Below are 19,895 nucleotides of genomic sequence, written 5' to 3'. Positions count from 1 at the left end.
GTTCAGCAGAAACTTTGATCTTTAACCAAAAAAGTTTTGTTTTTGTCTGTCATCTCTGTATATCCAAGAAAACAGTACGAAGGAGAAAGAAAAAAAAAAGCAATGGCAGGATCATCTTTACCACCTGGTTTCAGATTTCATCCCACGGATGAAGAACTCGTCGGGTATTACCTCCAAAGAAGAAACGAGGGGCTCGAAATCGAGCTCGAAGTGATTCCATTGATCGATCTGTACAAGTTTGATCCCTGGGAATTGCCTGGTACATGCCCTCCATAAACCCTAATCCAAAGATCAAACCTTTCTCAGTTCATCACAATCATTAAATGCTGGAAATCAATGATTTGCTTTTTACCCTCTGTTTTTTTTTTTTTTTGGCTGTTCTGGTTTGCAGACAAGTCGTTCTTACCGAACCGAGACAAGGAATGGTTCTTCTTCTGTCATCGAGACAGGAAATACCCAAACGGCTCTCGAGCGAACAGAGCAACAAGATCCGGTTACTGGAAAGCCACCGGGAAAGATCGAAGAGTTATCTGTCATCAGTCTTCTCCCGTGACTGGATACAAGAAAACCCTAGTTTTCTACCTCGGCCGAGCTCCTTTAGGCAGTAGAACCGGGTGGGTAATGAACGAGTACCGCCTATGCGACGATCTTTCACAGGGGCCAAATAGTTTCAAGGTGAATCTGAAAGAAAAAAGGAATCAAAGTCCATCTTTTGGTAACACACTCGAAGTTCATCGATTCCGGGTTTTACTGCAATAAGCTTAAAGAAGAAATATCTCGGATTTTAATTTTTCAGGGTGATTTCGCATTGTGCCGGGTGGTCAAGAGAGATGATCAGATGCAGAAGAAAGGAGAAGCTAGGTCAAACACGGTCCCGAATGAGCCATTCGATATTTCTTGTGGCGCAAGTTACCCTGCGAAGGAGAGCCAGAGCTCGAGCCATGCTCCTTGTGCCTTGTCGGAAACTGGTTCGCCCAGAATCTGGGCTTCCCCTGAGGATTTAATCCTAGAATCAGCATCCAAGGTTTGGTTTTTCGACTCAAAGCTTCAATTTTTGTGTTGGGTTTTGTCTGAATCTCTGCAGCAATTTCACTTGCAGCTCTACTGGAAAGCGGAGGAATCTGCATCTGGGCAAGATCTTCCAAACTCAACACGGTTCGGATATCCAGAATTCTTTACCGATCCTTCTTCAATCTCAAACTTCAACTGGGAAATGGAAGCTTCTTCAGAAATATCTCCCAACAATGGATTCCTAAATTACCCAGAATTTCACATGGACGGACATGTACACTATCAGCTGTGATAGTTTCCACCACTTAGATGCCTTTTAAACGTTATGTTCTTATACCAGAAAATAGTAACGAGTATGTTCTGCTTACCCAATATGAAACATGTATGGTTTGGTCGTCCAGTTCGAGGTTGGACCATGATTTGCAGACATAGTAATGTTTTTGTTTATAATGCGACCTACCAGGATCTGACACAGGTCGGGCTCAGACATTATCCATCAATCAAAACTTTTGGAAACTATTTCTACTTTGGATGTTTATATATATATATATATATATATATATTATCCATAGTTGTATAAAAAAGCAAAGCAAGATTCCTCCCCCGCCCTCTACCTGGAGCCATAGAACACTTTCTAGACCTTGGGGCCAAGCTGAGTTTTTCTGAAATCCATTTTCTTTCATCTGTGAGAAGAATAGCTTGAAGGCTACGGTAGGGTTTAAGATAATGGCTATAGAACCACACACCCCTTAAGAAACTACAAAATCATATGTTCTCCAACATTTTATCACATCTTGGAAATCGTACCAGTGATTTGCTGAAAACCCGGTTCGGTTTGCTCGTGTACCGATGCAAACCGATCAATAGTTCTTGAAATTACAGCTCCAGCAATCTGATTCAGGCCAAAAGACAGTTCTTGGAGGAGGCACTTTGAATACATCTGATCGCAGTTAAAGGTGCAATAAGACATGTTTGAAGCTGGTCGTAGTAACAGAAGCTATCGATTTTATTTACTTACATCCTCAAATCCCGGAAAGAGCAGCAACCAGGAAACACTTTCTCAAGAACTCCCAAAAAGAAAAACTATATCATGCAATGCAAGTCCAGATTTCATAGAACTGTGAAAGCAGACTTGAGGGATAAAATAAAAAAGGTATTGGCCATGAAAAAGAAGAACCTGAGCTGTGTTCTCTTTCAAACCCCAAAAGCTATTTTGGCTAATAAGTTGCTCCAAAGACACGGATCCTCTGGTGAACAGGAGCTCGGCAGCAGGGACAGGTGATTTTGCCACTACCCTTTTTGCCCATGAAGCTGTCATTACAGCTTGCACATATGACTTGGTGAGCGCATGGTAGAAACACGATGGAAACCTCATCCTTCATGCATATGACGCATTCCCTATCGTAGTTCGCCTCCTTTTCATACGACCCGTCGAGCCTATCAAGCTCCTCAAGCAGCCTGGAAATGGCTTCTCCAGTGGGGGAGGTCTTATCGGATTGAAGGCTTGATTCCGTTGTGGATGGAGTAGCAGCAGCAGAAGAGGGCTTCAGCCGGGAGAGCTCTTGTTCAAGTCTTTGGAGATCATCCTTGTGCTTCTGGAAATCTATTTCGATCTTCAAACGCAAGCTTTCGAGCCTCCGTTTATTGCTAGCTTCGGCTGCTTCCTTGGCACGTTGTTCTTCCTCCACTTGAGCCACTGCTTTCTCCTTAGCTTCCTGCTCCCGCCTCCATTTCGCCTGCAATTACATTACCAAGACACATCTGCACCACTCATCCACATAGGTTGCCAAAAATCTATCACGAATTGCAAAGTAAAGACCCAGACTTTAGTGATTTGGATATATTGGTCAGCAAGAAGAAACTTGGAGAAACAGCTAAATGCATGCCTTAAACCAAAATTTTGAGAAACCCGAGTCTAAATAAAAGAAATATTGAAATTGCAAGGTTACTGGAGGCACTCTAACATGGTAACGTCTCCAAGTCTTGTGATGGTTAAAGCAATACCTAAGACATCAATCAAATATTACACTCTTGGATTCTTAATTAAAAGGCTCTTCGACAAGTCTAGGGGTTAAATTCACTGAGACATGGTAGAACTTTTATGTGTATATGAATGAAAATAATATATCCAGCATGTTTTACCTCATTTTCCTTTTCTTCCTGGTTGATCAGAGCTAAAGACCTATTAAGCGCCTTGATTTTTTCTTTCTCAGAGGTAATCTCATCCTGCAACTTCATTCTCTGCTTCTCCCAGGCCAGAAGCTTCTTCAAGCACTTTTTCTCCTTCTTTGCTGCTTCCACACATGCAGTAAGCGACTCTGCTGCACTTAATTTGGAAGCCTCCATCTCTGCTCGGATTTCTGCATTTTCATTCTCAAGCTTTCTGACAGCTCCATTGGCTTTGTCAACTTGGCTGCTAGCTTTCCTTAGAGCATTTTCCATTTCAGATAACCTTTTCATGGTTGAGTCTTCAAGTGTTTGTTTTCCCTTCTTTAACCGTTGAGTTTTTTCTCTCTCACTCCTCAACATTTTTAGCTCGGCTAGTTCATCGCTAACCTTTTGGGCAGCTTGCATCGCCTTCTTATGAGCCCAATCCTTCCTCTCTTTTACTTGCTTTTCAAGATCCTTGATCTGATGAATCAAACTGACTATCACGCCATCCTTTTGATCCTCACCAGCTGATTCAAGATTCTCATCAAGGTTCAAATCCCGAAACTTATCCAACACCGAACTAACACTTTCTTCACTTCCTGAGTTTTGAGGTTGCTCACACGTTTCCGCACATCCAGCATTTGTACTAGACACGCCATTACCGCTAGTATGAGTTTGCACCTGCATATGTTTCAGACTAGCAGCACGAAATCCAGCAGCAAATGCTGCAACATTCCTCTTCAACAAGGACTTCATGGATGGTGAAAGATTAAATTTCCTCGGACAATCTATGTCTCTCTGCAGTGTCACCTCCGCATTGTATGAAGAAAACCCATTAGCAGAAAAATCCGGTCCTCCCCCATTTCCGAAACCCCATCCTCCATGGAATCTGCATAATGCGGGTGCCATAACACCCGCACCATTCATATTATAACCGTTAACATCCTCCACATTACTATGCATGGCATTGTTAGTTCCATTTCCCAAACTCGGTATATCCATCGTACTTGCTCTACCGACATGGAGTTCACTCATTAGCAAACACCACATGGCATCACCTTTGCTCAGATGAGGTTTAACTTGTTGCAGCAAATAAAGCATACCCGCGAGTGAATACTCCTCCAACTGCCTCAAGTCTGTGAAAACGGTGTCCGACTGATCCTCATTGTTCCCGTTACTACCCCCAGTGCTACTGCTATTGAGATAAGCCAATGAATTATGCATTATATTTGTCAACACATCCATACCACCATAGCAGTACCCATTACTCAAAATGGCTCTCAACGCTACATCCTCCTCGTAACCCAATGCAATGAGCTTAGAGATAGCTTCATTGTACAAATACTCCAAATGTTTCAGCAGAATATCCTCCAGCTGATCCTCTGTACAGTACCCCCCAGTAGAGTTGGAGGACATGGGGATGGTGCCAGGGTCCGTATCCGAATCCGAAAGTCCCGAATGAGAAACCAGGTGTTTGAGACTCGATTCAACAATGGATTTCGACAGAGCCGTTCTATCAAACAAACAACACGGATCGAATTCGGGTTTCACGGATCGGGTCTTCCGGCTAGGTCGCACATGCTTCTCCCTCACAGTACAACCCATCAGAAACTCCTGTCTCTGCACGAGGGACGTTTATGTATACACGAAAATCTGAAAAAATTCTACAGAGGTTGAAACAGTAAGATCATGAATCGCCATACGAAAACATCAACCAAAACCAGGATCAAAGAGATCAAAGATCGGAAAAGGAAAAAATAAATTCAAATGATATGATAAAATTCAGAGAATAAAAAACTCACAAAACGACGATGAATAATTTCCTCAGCTGGGGAGAGGAGCTTCGGCAGAGACGAAGAAGAAGCGAACACAAAGACAGAGAGGAGGGCGTGCAAAGGAAAATGCTATGTATTCTTTGAGGCCTTTCTTGGGGGGGTTTTGTCCCCACAAATTGGGCCGGAGTTTGGGCTCATTAAGAGCCCATTGGATCAGCCCACAATAAAACGACGCCGTCTCCGCACTAGGCTTCGGAATTCCAACATAACTAATGTCCATTCATCACTGTATTTTATTCGACCTATGATTCTATGAATGTAATTTCTGACCGGTCAATGTCATATATAGGTATTCCTTTTGCAGTCCAAAAATAATTGTTGGGTAATTTAATAATATGTATATCTTCTATGGTAGTGTATAGTTTTATTCAATTACTTTTTAGAAAAATAAATATGATAAAAATATGTGTAGAAATCATCTAGCGTTAGGGGATTTCATTATATCCGTTTATATAAGACGTTAACCGGTCCCAGTAAAAGAGATTCTTTCATGGTCCTTTGGAGTTAGAGAATTAGAATTAGCATCTTTCTCGGGATGAGATGCGATTTATGTGTTCATATTAACATTGATTCAACATATCATATACATATATATATATATATATATATATATATATATATAATATTAAAGTCTCTTGTTATCTAGATCCCTACATATTTTCACAAAAAGTAACCTGTTCCTCTAAGTCCGCACATCACTGGCTCTACATCTTACAATAACTTGAATCAAAATCCAAACCTAATAGAGAAATGTCAACAATTAAACAGTAGCGCAAAAAATGAATAAACAGTTACACAGAACAACAAAGAAAATAACGCACATAGGCACTACACGCAATTAGCCTGGAATACCTTCACAATTGAAATGGCGGCAGAAATAGGATCTCTAACACCGAGAACAGTCCAAACTAACGAGTTGTCAGACCCAGCAGGTATTATTCCAATCGGGATAGAAATTCCTTCTTTCTGGTTGCTTCGAGAGAGTAGACCATTAAGAACCTGTGGCATTGGGAACCATAAAAGCATATATATATATATATATATATATATATATATAATATTAAAGTCTCTTGTTGACGCAGAGTGTCTGTGGTGTGTAGGCAGAGTCTATTCATCTCCCATGGCAAGTTCAAACGCATAATCGTCTCTTTCCTGTGTTACAGTATACGCGCGTGTACCATAATGTATCTTTTTTCTCTCCTGATTACTGTACCATAACCATTCGATCAAACACTATCTTCTGATTTGGGAGAGAGAGATTACGACTGGTTCACGAGCAAAGTATCTTCCAAACTATAGCCAGTATAACTGTGTATTACAACACCAATTTCAATGCATGATTTAAACTGGAAAATGGTATGTGTTGAAATAGAAATAGTAAAATAAGGATATTTTTGATATAATATCCTCTGAAAGAGGTAACCTAACCATAGACTGCGACGGAGTTGCATTATACTCACTAAACCGAATAAACTGGTTCAATCCATCTATTGGGTTAGCATCTCCGGTTTGCATAATTGTTAATTAAAAAGGTATAATAAGTTAGTAAATATTATTTTATTTCATAAGTAATTAAAAAATTATAAAACCTCGTAAAGATCTTATTTGAAATTAGTCAGTTATTGAGCCTAAAACCTCGAAAGTATTTTCTAAATGTAAGGCCCATTTATAGTAATGGTTCGGTTTACGAGTTTTGGGCCTTGGCCCATGTATTATTCTGAATATTTTTTATTTTGCAATAATAACTGGAAATTGTATATTTTCTTTCTCTGTGTTTTTTTTTTCCTTCCTGGTCTTGGCCTAGAGGTAGTAAATATCAGAGCATTTCGCTTAAGGCTTAAACCCTAGTTCGTCATTTCTGACCTCGTGCCTGCGTAAACACTACCCGAGCTCCAATGGCGAAATCCCTAGCCCGCTCTGCCGCCTCACGCACCGCCAAGCGCTTCTTCTCAGCCTCCTCTTCCTCCGCTCCTCCTCCGCTCCCTTCTTACCTCCTATCCCGTCGATCGGTCCCGGCGCTTTCTCGTGCCGCCGATTTTGTTCACTCCTTGAACCGTTTTACGACGATACGAACCCGGATGGACAGATCCGGTGGCTCTTCCGGTTACTCGCCGCTGAAATCCGGGTCGAATTTCAGCGACCGACCCCCGACTGAGATGGCGCCGCTTTTTCCTGGCTGCGATTACGAGCATTGGTTGATCGTCATGGACAAGCCCGGTGGTGAAGGTGCAGCGAGGCAGCAGATGATTGATTGCTATATCCAAACCCTAGCCAAAGTTCTCGGCAGGCAAGTTTTCTTCCCATTTGAAAGTAGATTCTTTTATATTCTGTTTCTGTGAATCTCGATATCATTTTGGAAGAGGAAGCAAACAAGCTGGCGTAGTTGGTGTGTTTATTTCGGTTTAGCTCCTCTTTTCTAGGAGCTCACTCATTTAGATATCATTTCTAGAAATTTACTCGCTTTTTAATTTGGAAACGAGACAAACAAATTACCGCATTTATATGTTCGATAAGATTCGTTTCTCCATTTTTCTACTGATAGATTATGATAACCATACGTACTATTGTGCGGGTGTCTTCTTCGATGTTGTATATCAGCGAGGAAGAAGCTAAGAAGAAGATATACAATGTGTCGTGCGAGAGGTATTTTGGGTTTGGCTGTGAGATTGATGAGGAGACATCCAACAAACTTGAGGGTATTACTCTAAAACATGCGATTGGATGCGTATCGTGTTTTGTTCGTACACAAGCTATCATGATTGAGATTCTTGCTGCTGTTTGTGATTTCAGGTCTTCCTGGTGTTCTGTTTGTGCTTCCAGACTCTTATGTTGATCCTGAGTTCAAAGATTACGGAGGTAAAACTCCAATGACAGGGTATCATGGTTTTGCTTTTGTGAGTTCTTTGGTATCATGTTTTGTAACCCATTCAGGATTGTTTGAGACTGTGATTCGACGTCTGGTGTCAAGGCAGACTCCAAAGTCTATTTTTTCTTTCACCTTTTTATGTTTTTAGACTGCCCATTCATCTAGTTGATGTGGCTGCATGTGTTATGTACAAGCATAAGAAGCTGTTTGAATTTGAGGCTGGAGCATCAGAATTCAACATTTTTCAGGACATGTCATCACAGCTTTATGCTGTCTTGATAACAGTTTATTATTTATGTGTCTGTGTGTGTGTTTGTGTTTGAAGAAGCCTCATGATCCTTGCCTAGACTTGCATCCTCTGCTAAATATGCTTCACTTGATATGGCCGATATCTCCATAACATAGTCGCCTAAATCAAACACGCTCTCGGTTTAAAGTTCTGTGTTTCATAATGATGAGCCACTAACTGATTGCTATGCAACACCTCTGATTTCTGTTGCAGCTGAACTGTTCGTAAATGGGGAGATAGTTCCTCGCCCGCCAGAGAGACAGAGGAGGATCGAGCAATTCACAACCCATAAAAGCTCGGACAGGCCAAAGTACAATGACAGAACCAGGTATGCCCGCAGGAGAGGGTAACATGGATTCTCCTCTGCCCTTTCAAGGAAACATACAAGAGGACCAGTTTGGAGGGCTTGTCTTGGTTGGTTAATGTATGCCAAAAAAAAAAAAAAACTGGTTTCCTTTGAGCAGACTAATGTGAGGATTGCCACTGAACTCGAATCCACATATGTATATGATATGATGCTCTTTTAGTTTGGTAACGCCTGGAGGAGGAGACAACTCGTGTCTATTTCATGTGGTTCGTTTATGGCATGATCGAAAAGCTTTTGTCGTTATCACTGGATTTGTGTTTTACCATGATTCTATAAATAACTTTCTATTGAGTGGAAGACAATATATTGAAATATTCTGGTAAGTGGTTATAGCAATTTGTGAAACACACTATCAATTTTAGGTGCGTCATTGTCTTCATCAATCGTAGAAAGGGGAAAAAAAACAGGAGAGAGAGAACAGAATCTAGACGCCATTTTTGGAGGACGTGGATGCGGCAGAGTTCTATGATACGCTTAATAAGGTAAAGACCGATTTTGACATCTACCAACACTTTTTCCTCGTACGTTTGAACAAAGATACGAGATTAATCATGCATGCATATTTTTATGCACACGTGGGTTTTATATGAATCTGCGCACGTATATACAAAGCAAATCACCCAACTTGGATAGTTCAACCGGCGAAATGAGAATACAAAACATCTATCCTGTCTCGAATTCGAATCCAAAATCGGGAGAAAACGTAATTCCAATTATATGGTTTGCTTTCGCCCCCAAAATTAATCTTGATTTCGGTCCAAAATATCCGATTACCAAAAAAATATATATATACAAAGCAAAGTCTGTCAAATGTTATTGATTTCACTCTATTTTGTAACACCATATGTACGTAGTTTCACATATTTCAAAACATGAATTGAACTCAGATTATAATAGCAAGCAAATTTTGCTTCACGAAATAGATTTAAGTAATTTCAAGAATACATATGCATGTTTCAAATCACGTGGTTGCAATCTCCAGGGTGTAGTGTAGAATATATTTGAACGAATTTACCATAAGGTTCTTAGGTTATGTGATCGTCATATGATGTTATACTTGTGAAATATTAAACGCTGCACACTCAAATAACACATATTTCGTATATACACGTCGTTACCTTGTGGAATAAAATAGTACAGACCCATCTCTGATAATGTATACATACATATATATATATGAGTAGATGAGCAATCAAGAACCTTTTTTGTCGCTCTACTTTAGAACATTTTTTTAAACCCCTTGAAAATTAGAAACTACGAAATAAATAATTAGCCGCTCTAGAAAGAGTTAATGACAAAATGACCCCACAATTTATCCGAATTTGGAAATCAGCCCCGCCCTGAGCTGATCTTGCGTGTAGATTCTGAACCCCATCTTCACAGTCGCTTGTTGTACCATCAGATCGTTCACCACAGACATGCTCGCGTGATTCACTTCAAGCTCCAAATCCCTCAACGCCGACATCAATCGCGCCGCCGGATAATTGCGTTTGCTCGACTCGATTCTGATCATCGCGTCCCATCCAATGATCTTCACTTCGATCTCGACCCCTGTCCGTTTGCTGACTGAAGAGTACGAATCTCCGACGTCCCCTACCACACCTGCGTTTGCGTTTTGTCCCGCGAGCTCCCCCTTCAAGCTCTCGACTTGGCACTCGACCTGAGTTTTCTCGGATTCGACCTTTTGCAGCTTAGATTTTAACTCGTTGATGTACGCGATGGCGTCTCCCAACAGCGACGCCTTGTCCATTTTCGACACGTTGGGCACCACTGCTCGTAACGCGTAGAATCGCTGGTTCAGTTTTTCGCGTCTTTGCCGCTCCGCCTCCACGTGGTTCAGCGGTTCTTCACGGCCGTTCGCCGGTTTTCGTCCCCGTTTTCTCGGGCGTTTCTCTGGCACCGCCTCCTTCACGACGGAGGCTTCGAGATCAGAGTGGTCGGAGTCGCCGGATTTATCACCGGCGACGCCGAAGGAGAGAACCGTGTCCTCGGTTATTCCGATGGATTTCGTCTTCCTCTTGATGTCGCTGGTTAGGAACTGGGACTGACCCGAATACAGACCCGGGTTCGGGTTTCCGGGGCACCGTTTGGCATCCTCGCCGAAGTTGAGGATCTCGCCGGATCGGGGCCTGGCCAAATTTGAATTTAAAGTCGAGAAATTTATCTCTCGGGAGAAATCGTTGTACTTAAGGTTCTGGGTCAGGGAGTGAACCAAAGTAGGGTTCGGATTCTCGGTTATGGGGCTCGAACTACCGTTCTCCATCAGCAAAGACTTGGAGAAAAGCTGCGAGTTTGAACTCGGAGCTCCATGACCCGGTTCGTTTGTTCCTGGTTCTCCACAAATCGGGTCAGAGATCCACATGGACGGGTGGTTCTCTCCTTGATCCGGGTCGCCGCTCCACTGTCCGCCGTCCAAATTGAAAAGGATTCTGACCTTGTTCATAAGGTCCGAGCTCTGTCGGATTATCTCCGTCGACCCGAGCTCCACAACTCCGTTCGCCGAAGGTATACACGCGATGGTCTGCAACCCGAAAACCCCACCTTGCCCGGCCCGCTCGCAATCCGACCCGGAAAGCTGATCAGATCCGGCAACCCAAACTGGGTTCGACGTCGAGAACGCCTTTCCCGCCAATCCCGATCCACTGGCGAAGCTCTGAGTCATCGAGACCAGGAAAAACCACTCCGTATCGGTCACTTCCTCATCAACGGCGTCGTCGGAGGGGAGAGCTCCGCCTGAGATCAGCGAGTTCAGCTCCCGGAGGACCTTTTTACGGTGCTCTTGATCTGCCGAAGACGAGAACGACGTCGTCGCCCTCGGCCTGGGACAAGCCTTGTCTTCCTCGCCCTTGTAATAGCCGTCTCCCCAGCCGAGCACGGCGGCGCCGGAGAAATCGTACGAGAGTTGCCAGAATATGGCGTATGTCCAACCCTCGTGAGCTCCTTCGATCAGAGCGTGAAGGCGTTGCTGGAGAGTCTCCTGACATAAACCCGGCGGAACAATCGCCGGCGCATTCTGCGGCTGACTCGCCGGAGCAGCCGGCGGCGGTGGCCAGAGATCCGAGAGGTCGGAGGAGTTAATGAAAGCTTCCATCATGGAGGCGTTATCGTCGGTGGTTAACAGATTCATCGTCGCCGGAAGCCTGTAGTCCGTCATTCCATGCACCGGTCACCGGCAAACGCGAATAATTTTTTTTTTAGAGAGAGAGGGATGAGGTGGATGCTAGAGAAACGGAGTGGCATTTGGGATTTTAACTGGTTCGAATATCAGGGGCAAATACGTAATATATCTTACTAGATGGACACGTGTCATCGTCTCAGGCAGACGCCTGTAGTAAAGAGTAGGGGCACAGAAGCTTCGGTGAACGCTCGAGTGGCGATTCAACGAGTTAGACGTCGGATCTACTCGGCGAGACCAAACCTGGTGAGATCGTACGGTTGTGATTCGAGGTCGGATCTACTCGGCAAATATTGGTCGGTCAGGATTTAATTCTAAGTGTCACCCGCCTCGGGGTGAACTTTTTAAACTCAGTTCAGAGTGTAGTTTCAGAGAATCTTAATTAGTAGAAGAATCTTATTATTAAAAAAACAATAAAACGAAAAATTATTTAAATAAAATTTTGAAAATTGTTGAGTTATGTATTTACAAACGGTCTAAATAACATATAAATCGAAGAGCTTTAAAAAACAAACTATTAAAATTAATGTTTTTTTTTGTCGAGATGAGGATTTAACATGTAAAATTACAACGGACGAAATAAAAAGGAGTCATAAGAATACGAAGGATTTACATTCATATGGTATTTTTTTTAATTTTTTGAAGATATATTTTAGGTATCAATTTAGGCCTCACGTCCCAAAAATTAACGGATTTCGAGTCTAAGTTTTTCGGTAAAAAAAATGGATTTTTGGGTCAGACTCAAATCATGTTTCGGGTCTAATTTGGACCGATCCAAAAACCCGATATTTTTAAAAGAAATGATATTTACAAAGGAAATTATATGGGTCAATACGATCCGATTCGACCCCAAAATATATAGGATCTGGCTTCGGATTTAGTTATACAAATCCGAAAAAAAAATGCACCAACTTGAGTCTGAACTCGAAACCTTTGGATCGAATCGGGATAGCCGGATTGATATCCTAATATATATTGAGACAAATGAACAGTAAATTTTCAAATTATAAGAGTTTAGATCTCTAAAGATTTATTGTTTAAATTGATTTAGCACATGCTTTGGGTATATTTTAGTTGAGTTCATATTCCACGAGATGCACGTGTTAATTAAGTCGTGGCGATTTTATTTAAAGGCATTGCATAAAATAATTTTAAACTATTCTGTTGCGTCCAATCGGAATATATTTATATGTTTAGTGAAATCATGGTTAGGTGATCGAATAACAAATTCATTCAGCATTTTTCCTGGGTACGTCATGATTGTGTCTTCCCTTCTAATCCTTAAACTAATCAACCAACAGTTAAGTTAATGTCACGGAATATTATATATATATATATCTGTGTGTGTGTTTCTAAAAAATTTATATTCGAGATATAAATATTTAAACAAAAATATATTCATCACCATTTAAATAGCACAAAATACCAATAGAGAGAGGGAATCCTGTAAATAGCACTAAAGTTTAACAAAATGCATAATAATAATAATAATAAAAATAAGATTCGAGTTATAATAATAATCAAAAGTGATTATAAAAGTTAATATATATGATTGGACGGCAGGTGGGACAGTTCATGCATTTCACAAATTCTCATGGGCCACGCGTGAGAGTTGACTACAGTTTTTCCCTTTTTTTCATACCCATTGTGTTCTTTTTTTTTCCTCATGAATATTAGAAATTTTAGAAATCTATTAACTATGTTTTAGTTCTTCTTATACGAAATTTAATTCTTATCTGTATAGTTCGTTGGATTTTGCTTCTGAAATAATTTTGTTTGATAATATTAGCTGATATTATATATTATTAATATGTGACTAAAAGTATAAATCGTGGGTTTGATAAAAAAAATGCGAGCAGAAGTATTTAATTATTTTGAAAAACCCTTATATTTTATATTCATAAAAGAGGGCGTTGAATACATAATCTTGCATCTGGAATAAGTCACATTTTGTATTGAGTGAATATAATCTTTAAATACAGAGCTCGAATATTTACGGAAAAGGTATGGAATTTTCAGAACATCTCAATCTGAGCACTAACTTTTTACTACAACGGAACCAACCCTAGTAGCCAATTCTTGCAACATAAGGTTTGAAAAATGTAACTTTCAATTTTAAATGTTTATATAATTGGTTGTGCATATATTTGCCATCAAAATATTTACAATATTTAAATTATTTTAGAAATTATAATAGGTTGTTATAAGAACACTGCAGGAAAATTGGGAATCTAAATTGGGGGAGTCTCAGTACTAAAACAAGTTTAGGATCATTTTGACATAAACAAAAACTTTGATGGGGTTGTAATTAAACACATTATAAATTTATACATTTGGCCGAAGAGAGGAGCACGTGATTCATGCTGCAACGTGCATATATCATTCCACCACGCGTCCAAGAGATTCGTCATAGTTCGCCTTTTCTATAAAAAAAAATATATTTCTTTTACTTGTCCATGATGTATAAAAATCTTTAATTCAGATGACTTTTTTTCTGTATGCGGAATTTTGGAAATTTTATAATCTATTATCTGGTTTCGAACAATTATAACAGTCGCAATTCATATTAACAAATCGATACGTATAAACATTAATTATATATATTGCTTTAGATATCGGAGTCAATTTTTTTTTCGTTAATTGAGTATTTTGGACCGAATCACAAACCAATTCTGGAATCGAAAATTAGAATTGCATTATCTTTCCAACTTGAGGTCCGAACTTGAGACTCGGAATAAGATTTTATAACAAATAAAATATTTTTTTAGTTTAAGTAATTCTTTTAAGACGGTAACCAACCCAATTGGATAGTTCAACCGATAAATAAAACGGAAATGCAAAACGTCTGTCTCGTCTTGAATTCGAGTTTCAAGTTGGAAAGAGAAACGTAATTTCGATCACATGCATTGCTCATAACTCTGTGATTAGTCTGAGTTTCGGTCTATAATTTCCGGTTATCCAAAAAAAAGACGGGTATTTTTTTTTTACTATACGTATTACAAATACTAAATCGTGTAAAACTCATGCGTAAGAATATACTTAAGATGCCGGGGTGCTATTTTTATTGAAATTTTTATTTTAAGCCGCCGTTAGATAACGGCCATTTTGTCACGTAGCGTATCTCTCGTAACGGTGACCCACATACACATAGAGGACGATAGTTTTTTTTTGGATAGTATGTAACGTGGGATTTCGCAATACATATTATCTAACAATTTACATATATTTTTGAAAATTTTATTTTTACCTAACTCTTATCCACGAGATTCCAAACTTTATATATATAGCAAATATAAAATCATTTTTATTTCATAATAAAAATCAGTATATAGTTGTATATATAAAATTTAATTAACATAAATAGAAAACATATAATTTTATCAGAATTGAAATCAAATTGATTAATTTTAAATCCAAATCTAAACTAACATTAAAATAGTATCAAAAAATAAAAGCAATTTTATTTTAAAAAATCTTTGAATAAATTCTAAAACTAAATTAAATTATAAAAACTTCTAATAAAAACAAAAAAATATAAACATATAAGTAAAATCTAAAATATCGCCCAAATCTATTTATAATTATAACTTCGCGTGGGTATTAGGTGAATTGAAGTAGATACATCATATATATATTGTTCACTCTTTTATATATATATATATATATATATATATATATATATATATATATATATATATAAAAAACAAAAATGGCAAGGTCTGTTTAATTATTCGTACATTTCTTCCTTTTTCTTTCTACGTACGTTATATCTACATATCTACTTATAAACCGTATGTATGCGTGTATATATATATATATATATCTATATACACATGTATATATCGCCGTATTTCAATAATAGCTAAATTAACCAACATAGACACACACAGGCCTTAATGCCTTAATTACAGAATATGGATGCGCATTCATATATATGGTATCATTCATTTCATATTATGAAATATTTCCTTAAATTGACCTGTAAATGTGTATGTCTCTCTATATGTTATGGAGCAGGCTGATATAGCTTCTGTTCTCGAAGACACTTCTCTCTATATCAAGTTGCTTCAACAGCAAATCCAGGTAAAGTTTATAGTTCTCTGTCTAATCGAAAATCAATATATATATATATATATATATATATATATATAACGAAAATAAATAAATGGAAAAGGACAGCATTTAGTAGAGAACACTGAAATTCAATGAACCATAAAAATTGCAAGTCTGCGTCACAATCACCAACTTGCCCTTAGTTTTTACATATGATGTGTGTCCCCTCCCTCTCTTACATTCACCAATTTATTTATTTATTTATTTATCTATCTAAAATTGAACATTTGAACACAAACGAATGGACCGGATAAAATTCATGACGTTATACATTTTTATAGGGAAAATTAAAAAAAAAATACTAAATTTTCAAATTTTGACAAAAAAATACTGAATTTTTTTATGTTATCAAATAAACACTAAACTTTTTAAATTTGACAAAACAAACACTTAACTCTTCTACGATTGTCAGTATAAATAAAATGGTTGATATAACATAGTGGCATAAGGAGATACAAATACGTCAGATTATTTTGTTTTGTTTTTTTGACAATCGCAGAAGTTCATATATTTTTTTGTATCACTATAAAAGTTCAGTATTTTTTTATAATCGTAGAAAAGTTCTTATATTTTTTGGATCACTTAAAAAGTTTAGTATTTTTTAGATTCGTTTAAAAATTTAATGTTTATTTAACAAAAAATAAAATTCAGTATTTTTGTGTCAAAATTGAAAAGTTGAGTGTTTTTTTTTTTGGATTTTCCATTTTTTATATAAACAGTTCATATATTATACTCTTACCTTCAATTTTGTTATCCAAATAATTTGTTTTTCGATCGTTTTATACAAAAATATATACCGAACAATATAATAAGATGGTGCGATATATATATATATTTGTTGGTATGTACCTTTGGATTTGCCGATGGAATTGAAAAGTTGGTTGAAGCAGTTGGGTGGCTCAATGCAGAAACACAATTTATGAAGATTTGAATACCACAGTCGCAGATAGAAGAAATGCTTATGAAGAAATTGGCAATGGACCGTCAAATAATAAAAGCAATTGAATAACGAAACCTTCACATAAATTTTTATTTCAAGCTCACAGAAATTAGGTCTTCGGCATTAATATCCTTTGAAGAAATTGTTTCCATTAATGTAAAGTTAATTTTGTTACTGAAGTATTTGACAATTTTAATTGAAAGTTTATAAAATTTTAAAAGAAAATCCAAAAAAAAAAATCATTGAACTTTTCAATTTTGACAAAAAAAACTGAACTTTATTTTTTGTCAAATAAACATTAAATTTTTTAAATGAATCTAAAAAAACACTGAACTTTTTAAGTAATCCAAAAAATACATAAATTTTTCTGCGATTATAAAAAAGCACTGAACTTGTTTAGTGATCCAAAAAAATATATGAACTATTTTCGATTGTTAAAAAAACCAAGTAAAATAATCTGATGTATTTGCATCTTTCATCTTCTTATGTCACGTCAGTTATTTTGTTTATTTTGACAATCGTAAAAAGTTAAAGTGTTTATTTTATCAAATTTAAAAGGTATAATGTTTATTTGATAAAATAAAAAAGTTTAGTGTTTTTCTGTCAAAAAACTGTAAGTTGAGTATTTTAGATTTTTTCAATTTACAAAGAAATTAAACTTTTAAATTAAAACAATGGGGGTATGTGACCCTGATACCTTATAAATGGGTCTTCTCACGTATATGTATGTATATATATACATTTTATATCTATTATTTCTCAGAGATAAATAGACTCGGTCTCTTGTTGTATCCGTACATTTTACAGAGAAAATTTAGCAAAACAAACAAAGAATCGAAATAAAAATAAAACCCTGGAAGAATGATAATCACGTAGATAAAAAAATTTAAAGAAATGATAGGAAATGATATTTATAATATATATATAGAGAATACATAATAAATAACATATAATTAAAAAGCGACGCACGAATGCAAATGTATCCGGAAGGCACATGCCCATTCGCGAGCCTCGTATAACTTCTGGTCCCCCTTCGACTCATCTCATTGTGGTACGATGAGAGAAAGCGTGACAAAACTATCTCCACACACTCCCACCAATACATATCGAGCATTGATATAATATAATGTCCACATTTCATTAAATTTTCAGCCGAATGGTTATTAACTTGCGCATTTAAGGACCAATTAATCACGAAATTGTATGGTGATTAAATCTCCTACACAGATTATAGCATGGGCCGCTTCGATACTCGTTATACGCGGACGAGGGCTTAAAGTAAAATCATAATAAAATAAAATACACTTACATTACAAAACTTATGTTTAATTTTAGAAAATTATAATAAAATTCTAAGAAACAATATAGCGCAATTTTTTTAAGAATTTCATTAACATGATGTAAGATGTTCTGAGCAATATGCGATCGACACTTAAACAATAAAAGAAATAAAAATGATAAGAAAGACTAATTATAGACAATAAAATTATATATATATATATATATATATATATATAATATTAAATAACAAGAAAGATTCTCTCATATCATACGTCTTCTTTTTCTTTTTTTCTTTTTGTCCTTTTCGTTCTCTTGTTGTATCCGTGCATTTAAAAATCGGGTGGTCCAATATTGAATTAATTTTGTTATGATATATAGATAGATATGTATTTTTTAGTAGACATCAATATATATGTGTATTATCCCCATTTACATTGCCAATGCGAAAAGAAACATTCATAACCACACGACAGATTTTTCGTTGGAGAACAAAAAATAATATATCCATTAAAATGGACTGCCGAGGAAGACAGCATCTCAATATATATATATTTAATATATAAATTAATAAATCTAATAATTTTTTGTGTGTGTTTATACTAGAAAAAAAAAATAGATTCATGAGTATTCCAGATTTTAATAATATATTTTCAGAAAGATTATGAGTTCTTGAAGTACTTAAATAAATCCTACTACTTTTTAGGATCTTGAAATTGCAAAATCCAATCTGATAATGGCGGCATTAATGGGCCGTCGAAAATACATAGAGGCCCATAATAGAGCCATGGAGTAAGCTTTTTGCCATTTTAAATGGGCCGCCGAAAATACATCAAATTATAATTGAAAACTACGTAACAAAAAATAATGTTATCCGGTGTTTATTTCTCATTATTATGTAATACAAACAAAAGCATGTATTGTTCACGAATCATACAAACTTCAGATTTATAATATGATTTTATTAATATGAATTAAATTCTAAATTTAAAAATAAAAATTTTGGATCGTGTTCTCGTGGTCTAAGAACCCATTCCTTATTCTTTTCTTTTCAAAGACACGTTAGAATCCTTATTAGATACATGTTTATTATTTCATGGATAAAAAAAAAAGATGTATTGTGTACGTTTACTTAATAACCATTTCGAATATTTCAGATCTTTGTACAGTTATATGATATATAAATATTCATGGGATATAATATTGGCACAAATTTGTCTTCTGCCGTCGTGTTGATCGGCGACTGTGAAGAGTATCTTTAAAGACAACTGTTTGCCCAAATCAGCATTGCAGTCCATAAGATTCGGACAATTTTTTTTCTGAATATTTTTCTATCTGTGTTTTTATTATACATATATATATATATATATATATATATGTTTTTGTATTTTTGATGCATGTGTGTAAACAGTGTTATGTAGAAACAATACAAATTATTATAATATGTGGCACAAGAACCGAATCCATTATGGGTTTAGACTTGCACACCAATTGGATGTAATAACGATGATAATTAAATTCTCAATATAGCTTTATACGTGACTCTATCTATATACGCATATGATTTAAATAATTATCATATATATATATATATGTGTGTGTGTGTGTTTGATAATTGCGTGATACATTGGACTGATTCGAACACATTCATCTCGAGAAACGATGCCAAAAGTCGATGAACCAAATCAACATTGCGATTTGTTACCCTTTTTTTTTAAAAAAAATATTTTATTAAAACTAAAGTTTCTGAACCAAATAACAAGGAAACCGCAAACTTATATTTAAATTGTAAGAATCATTATATTATGAAGTATTTGCTATATATATATATATATATATATATTTATATATATATATATATATAAATATA

The 19,895-nt window shown here is 36.7% G+C and overlaps 4 protein-coding genes across 5 annotated transcripts; 2 read left to right on the top strand and 2 right to left on the bottom strand.

Moving 5' to 3' along the window:
- Positions 1–6: 6 nt before the first annotated feature.
- On the top strand, positions 7–1,479 carry LOC104812746 (NAC domain-containing protein 86). The gene is made up of 4 exons (XM_010540069.1): positions 7–259; positions 392–675; positions 797–1,024; positions 1,100–1,479. The coding sequence occupies exons 1-4, from the start codon at positions 103–105 to the stop codon at positions 1,301–1,303; spliced, it is 873 nt and encodes a 290-aa protein (XP_010538371.1). The 5' UTR covers positions 7–102; the 3' UTR covers positions 1,304–1,479.
- Positions 1,480–1,996: 517 nt separating this feature from the next.
- Positions 1,997–5,054, bottom strand: LOC104812745 (MND1-interacting protein 1-like). Of its 2 annotated transcripts, none has more exons than XM_010540067.1 (3): positions 4,965–5,054; positions 3,154–4,826; positions 1,997–2,747 (listed from the first exon to the last, which is right to left on the bottom strand). In XM_010540067.1, the coding sequence occupies exons 2-3, from the start codon at positions 4,765–4,767 to the stop codon at positions 2,229–2,231; spliced, it is 2,133 nt and encodes a 710-aa protein (XP_010538369.1). In that variant the 5' UTR covers positions 4,768–4,826; positions 4,965–5,054; the 3' UTR covers positions 1,997–2,228. The 2 variants fall into 2 exon arrangements, with proteins under 2 accessions (XP_010538369.1, XP_010538370.1); XM_010540068.1 differs by having other exon boundaries at positions 3,154–4,782; positions 4,965–5,050.
- A 1,729-nt stretch (positions 5,055–6,783) lies between these two features.
- LOC104812744 (multiple organellar RNA editing factor 5, mitochondrial-like) lies at positions 6,784–8,784 on the top strand. The gene is made up of 4 exons (XM_010540066.2): positions 6,784–7,284; positions 7,596–7,693; positions 7,788–7,853; positions 8,366–8,784. Exons 1-4 carry the CDS (start codon positions 6,893–6,895, stop codon positions 8,500–8,502), a joined length of 693 nt encoding a protein of 230 aa, XP_010538368.1. The 5' UTR covers positions 6,784–6,892; the 3' UTR covers positions 8,503–8,784.
- An 822-nt stretch (positions 8,785–9,606) lies between these two features.
- On the bottom strand, positions 9,607–12,022 carry LOC104812743 (transcription factor MYC2-like). Its single transcript, XM_010540064.2, has one exon. The coding sequence runs from the start codon at positions 11,671–11,673 to the stop codon at positions 9,832–9,834; it is 1,842 nt and encodes a 613-aa protein (XP_010538366.1). The 5' UTR covers positions 11,674–12,022; the 3' UTR covers positions 9,607–9,831.
- Positions 12,023–19,895: the final 7,873 nt, after the last annotated feature.

The sequence above is a fragment of the Tarenaya hassleriana genome, unplaced genomic scaffold (assembly GCF_000463585.1).
Source record: "Tarenaya hassleriana unplaced genomic scaffold, ASM46358v1 Cleome2, whole genome shotgun sequence".
Taxonomy (NCBI): Eukaryota; Viridiplantae; Streptophyta; class Magnoliopsida; order Brassicales; family Cleomaceae; genus Tarenaya; species Tarenaya hassleriana.
This window is presented reverse-complemented; position numbering and strand designations above follow the sequence as displayed.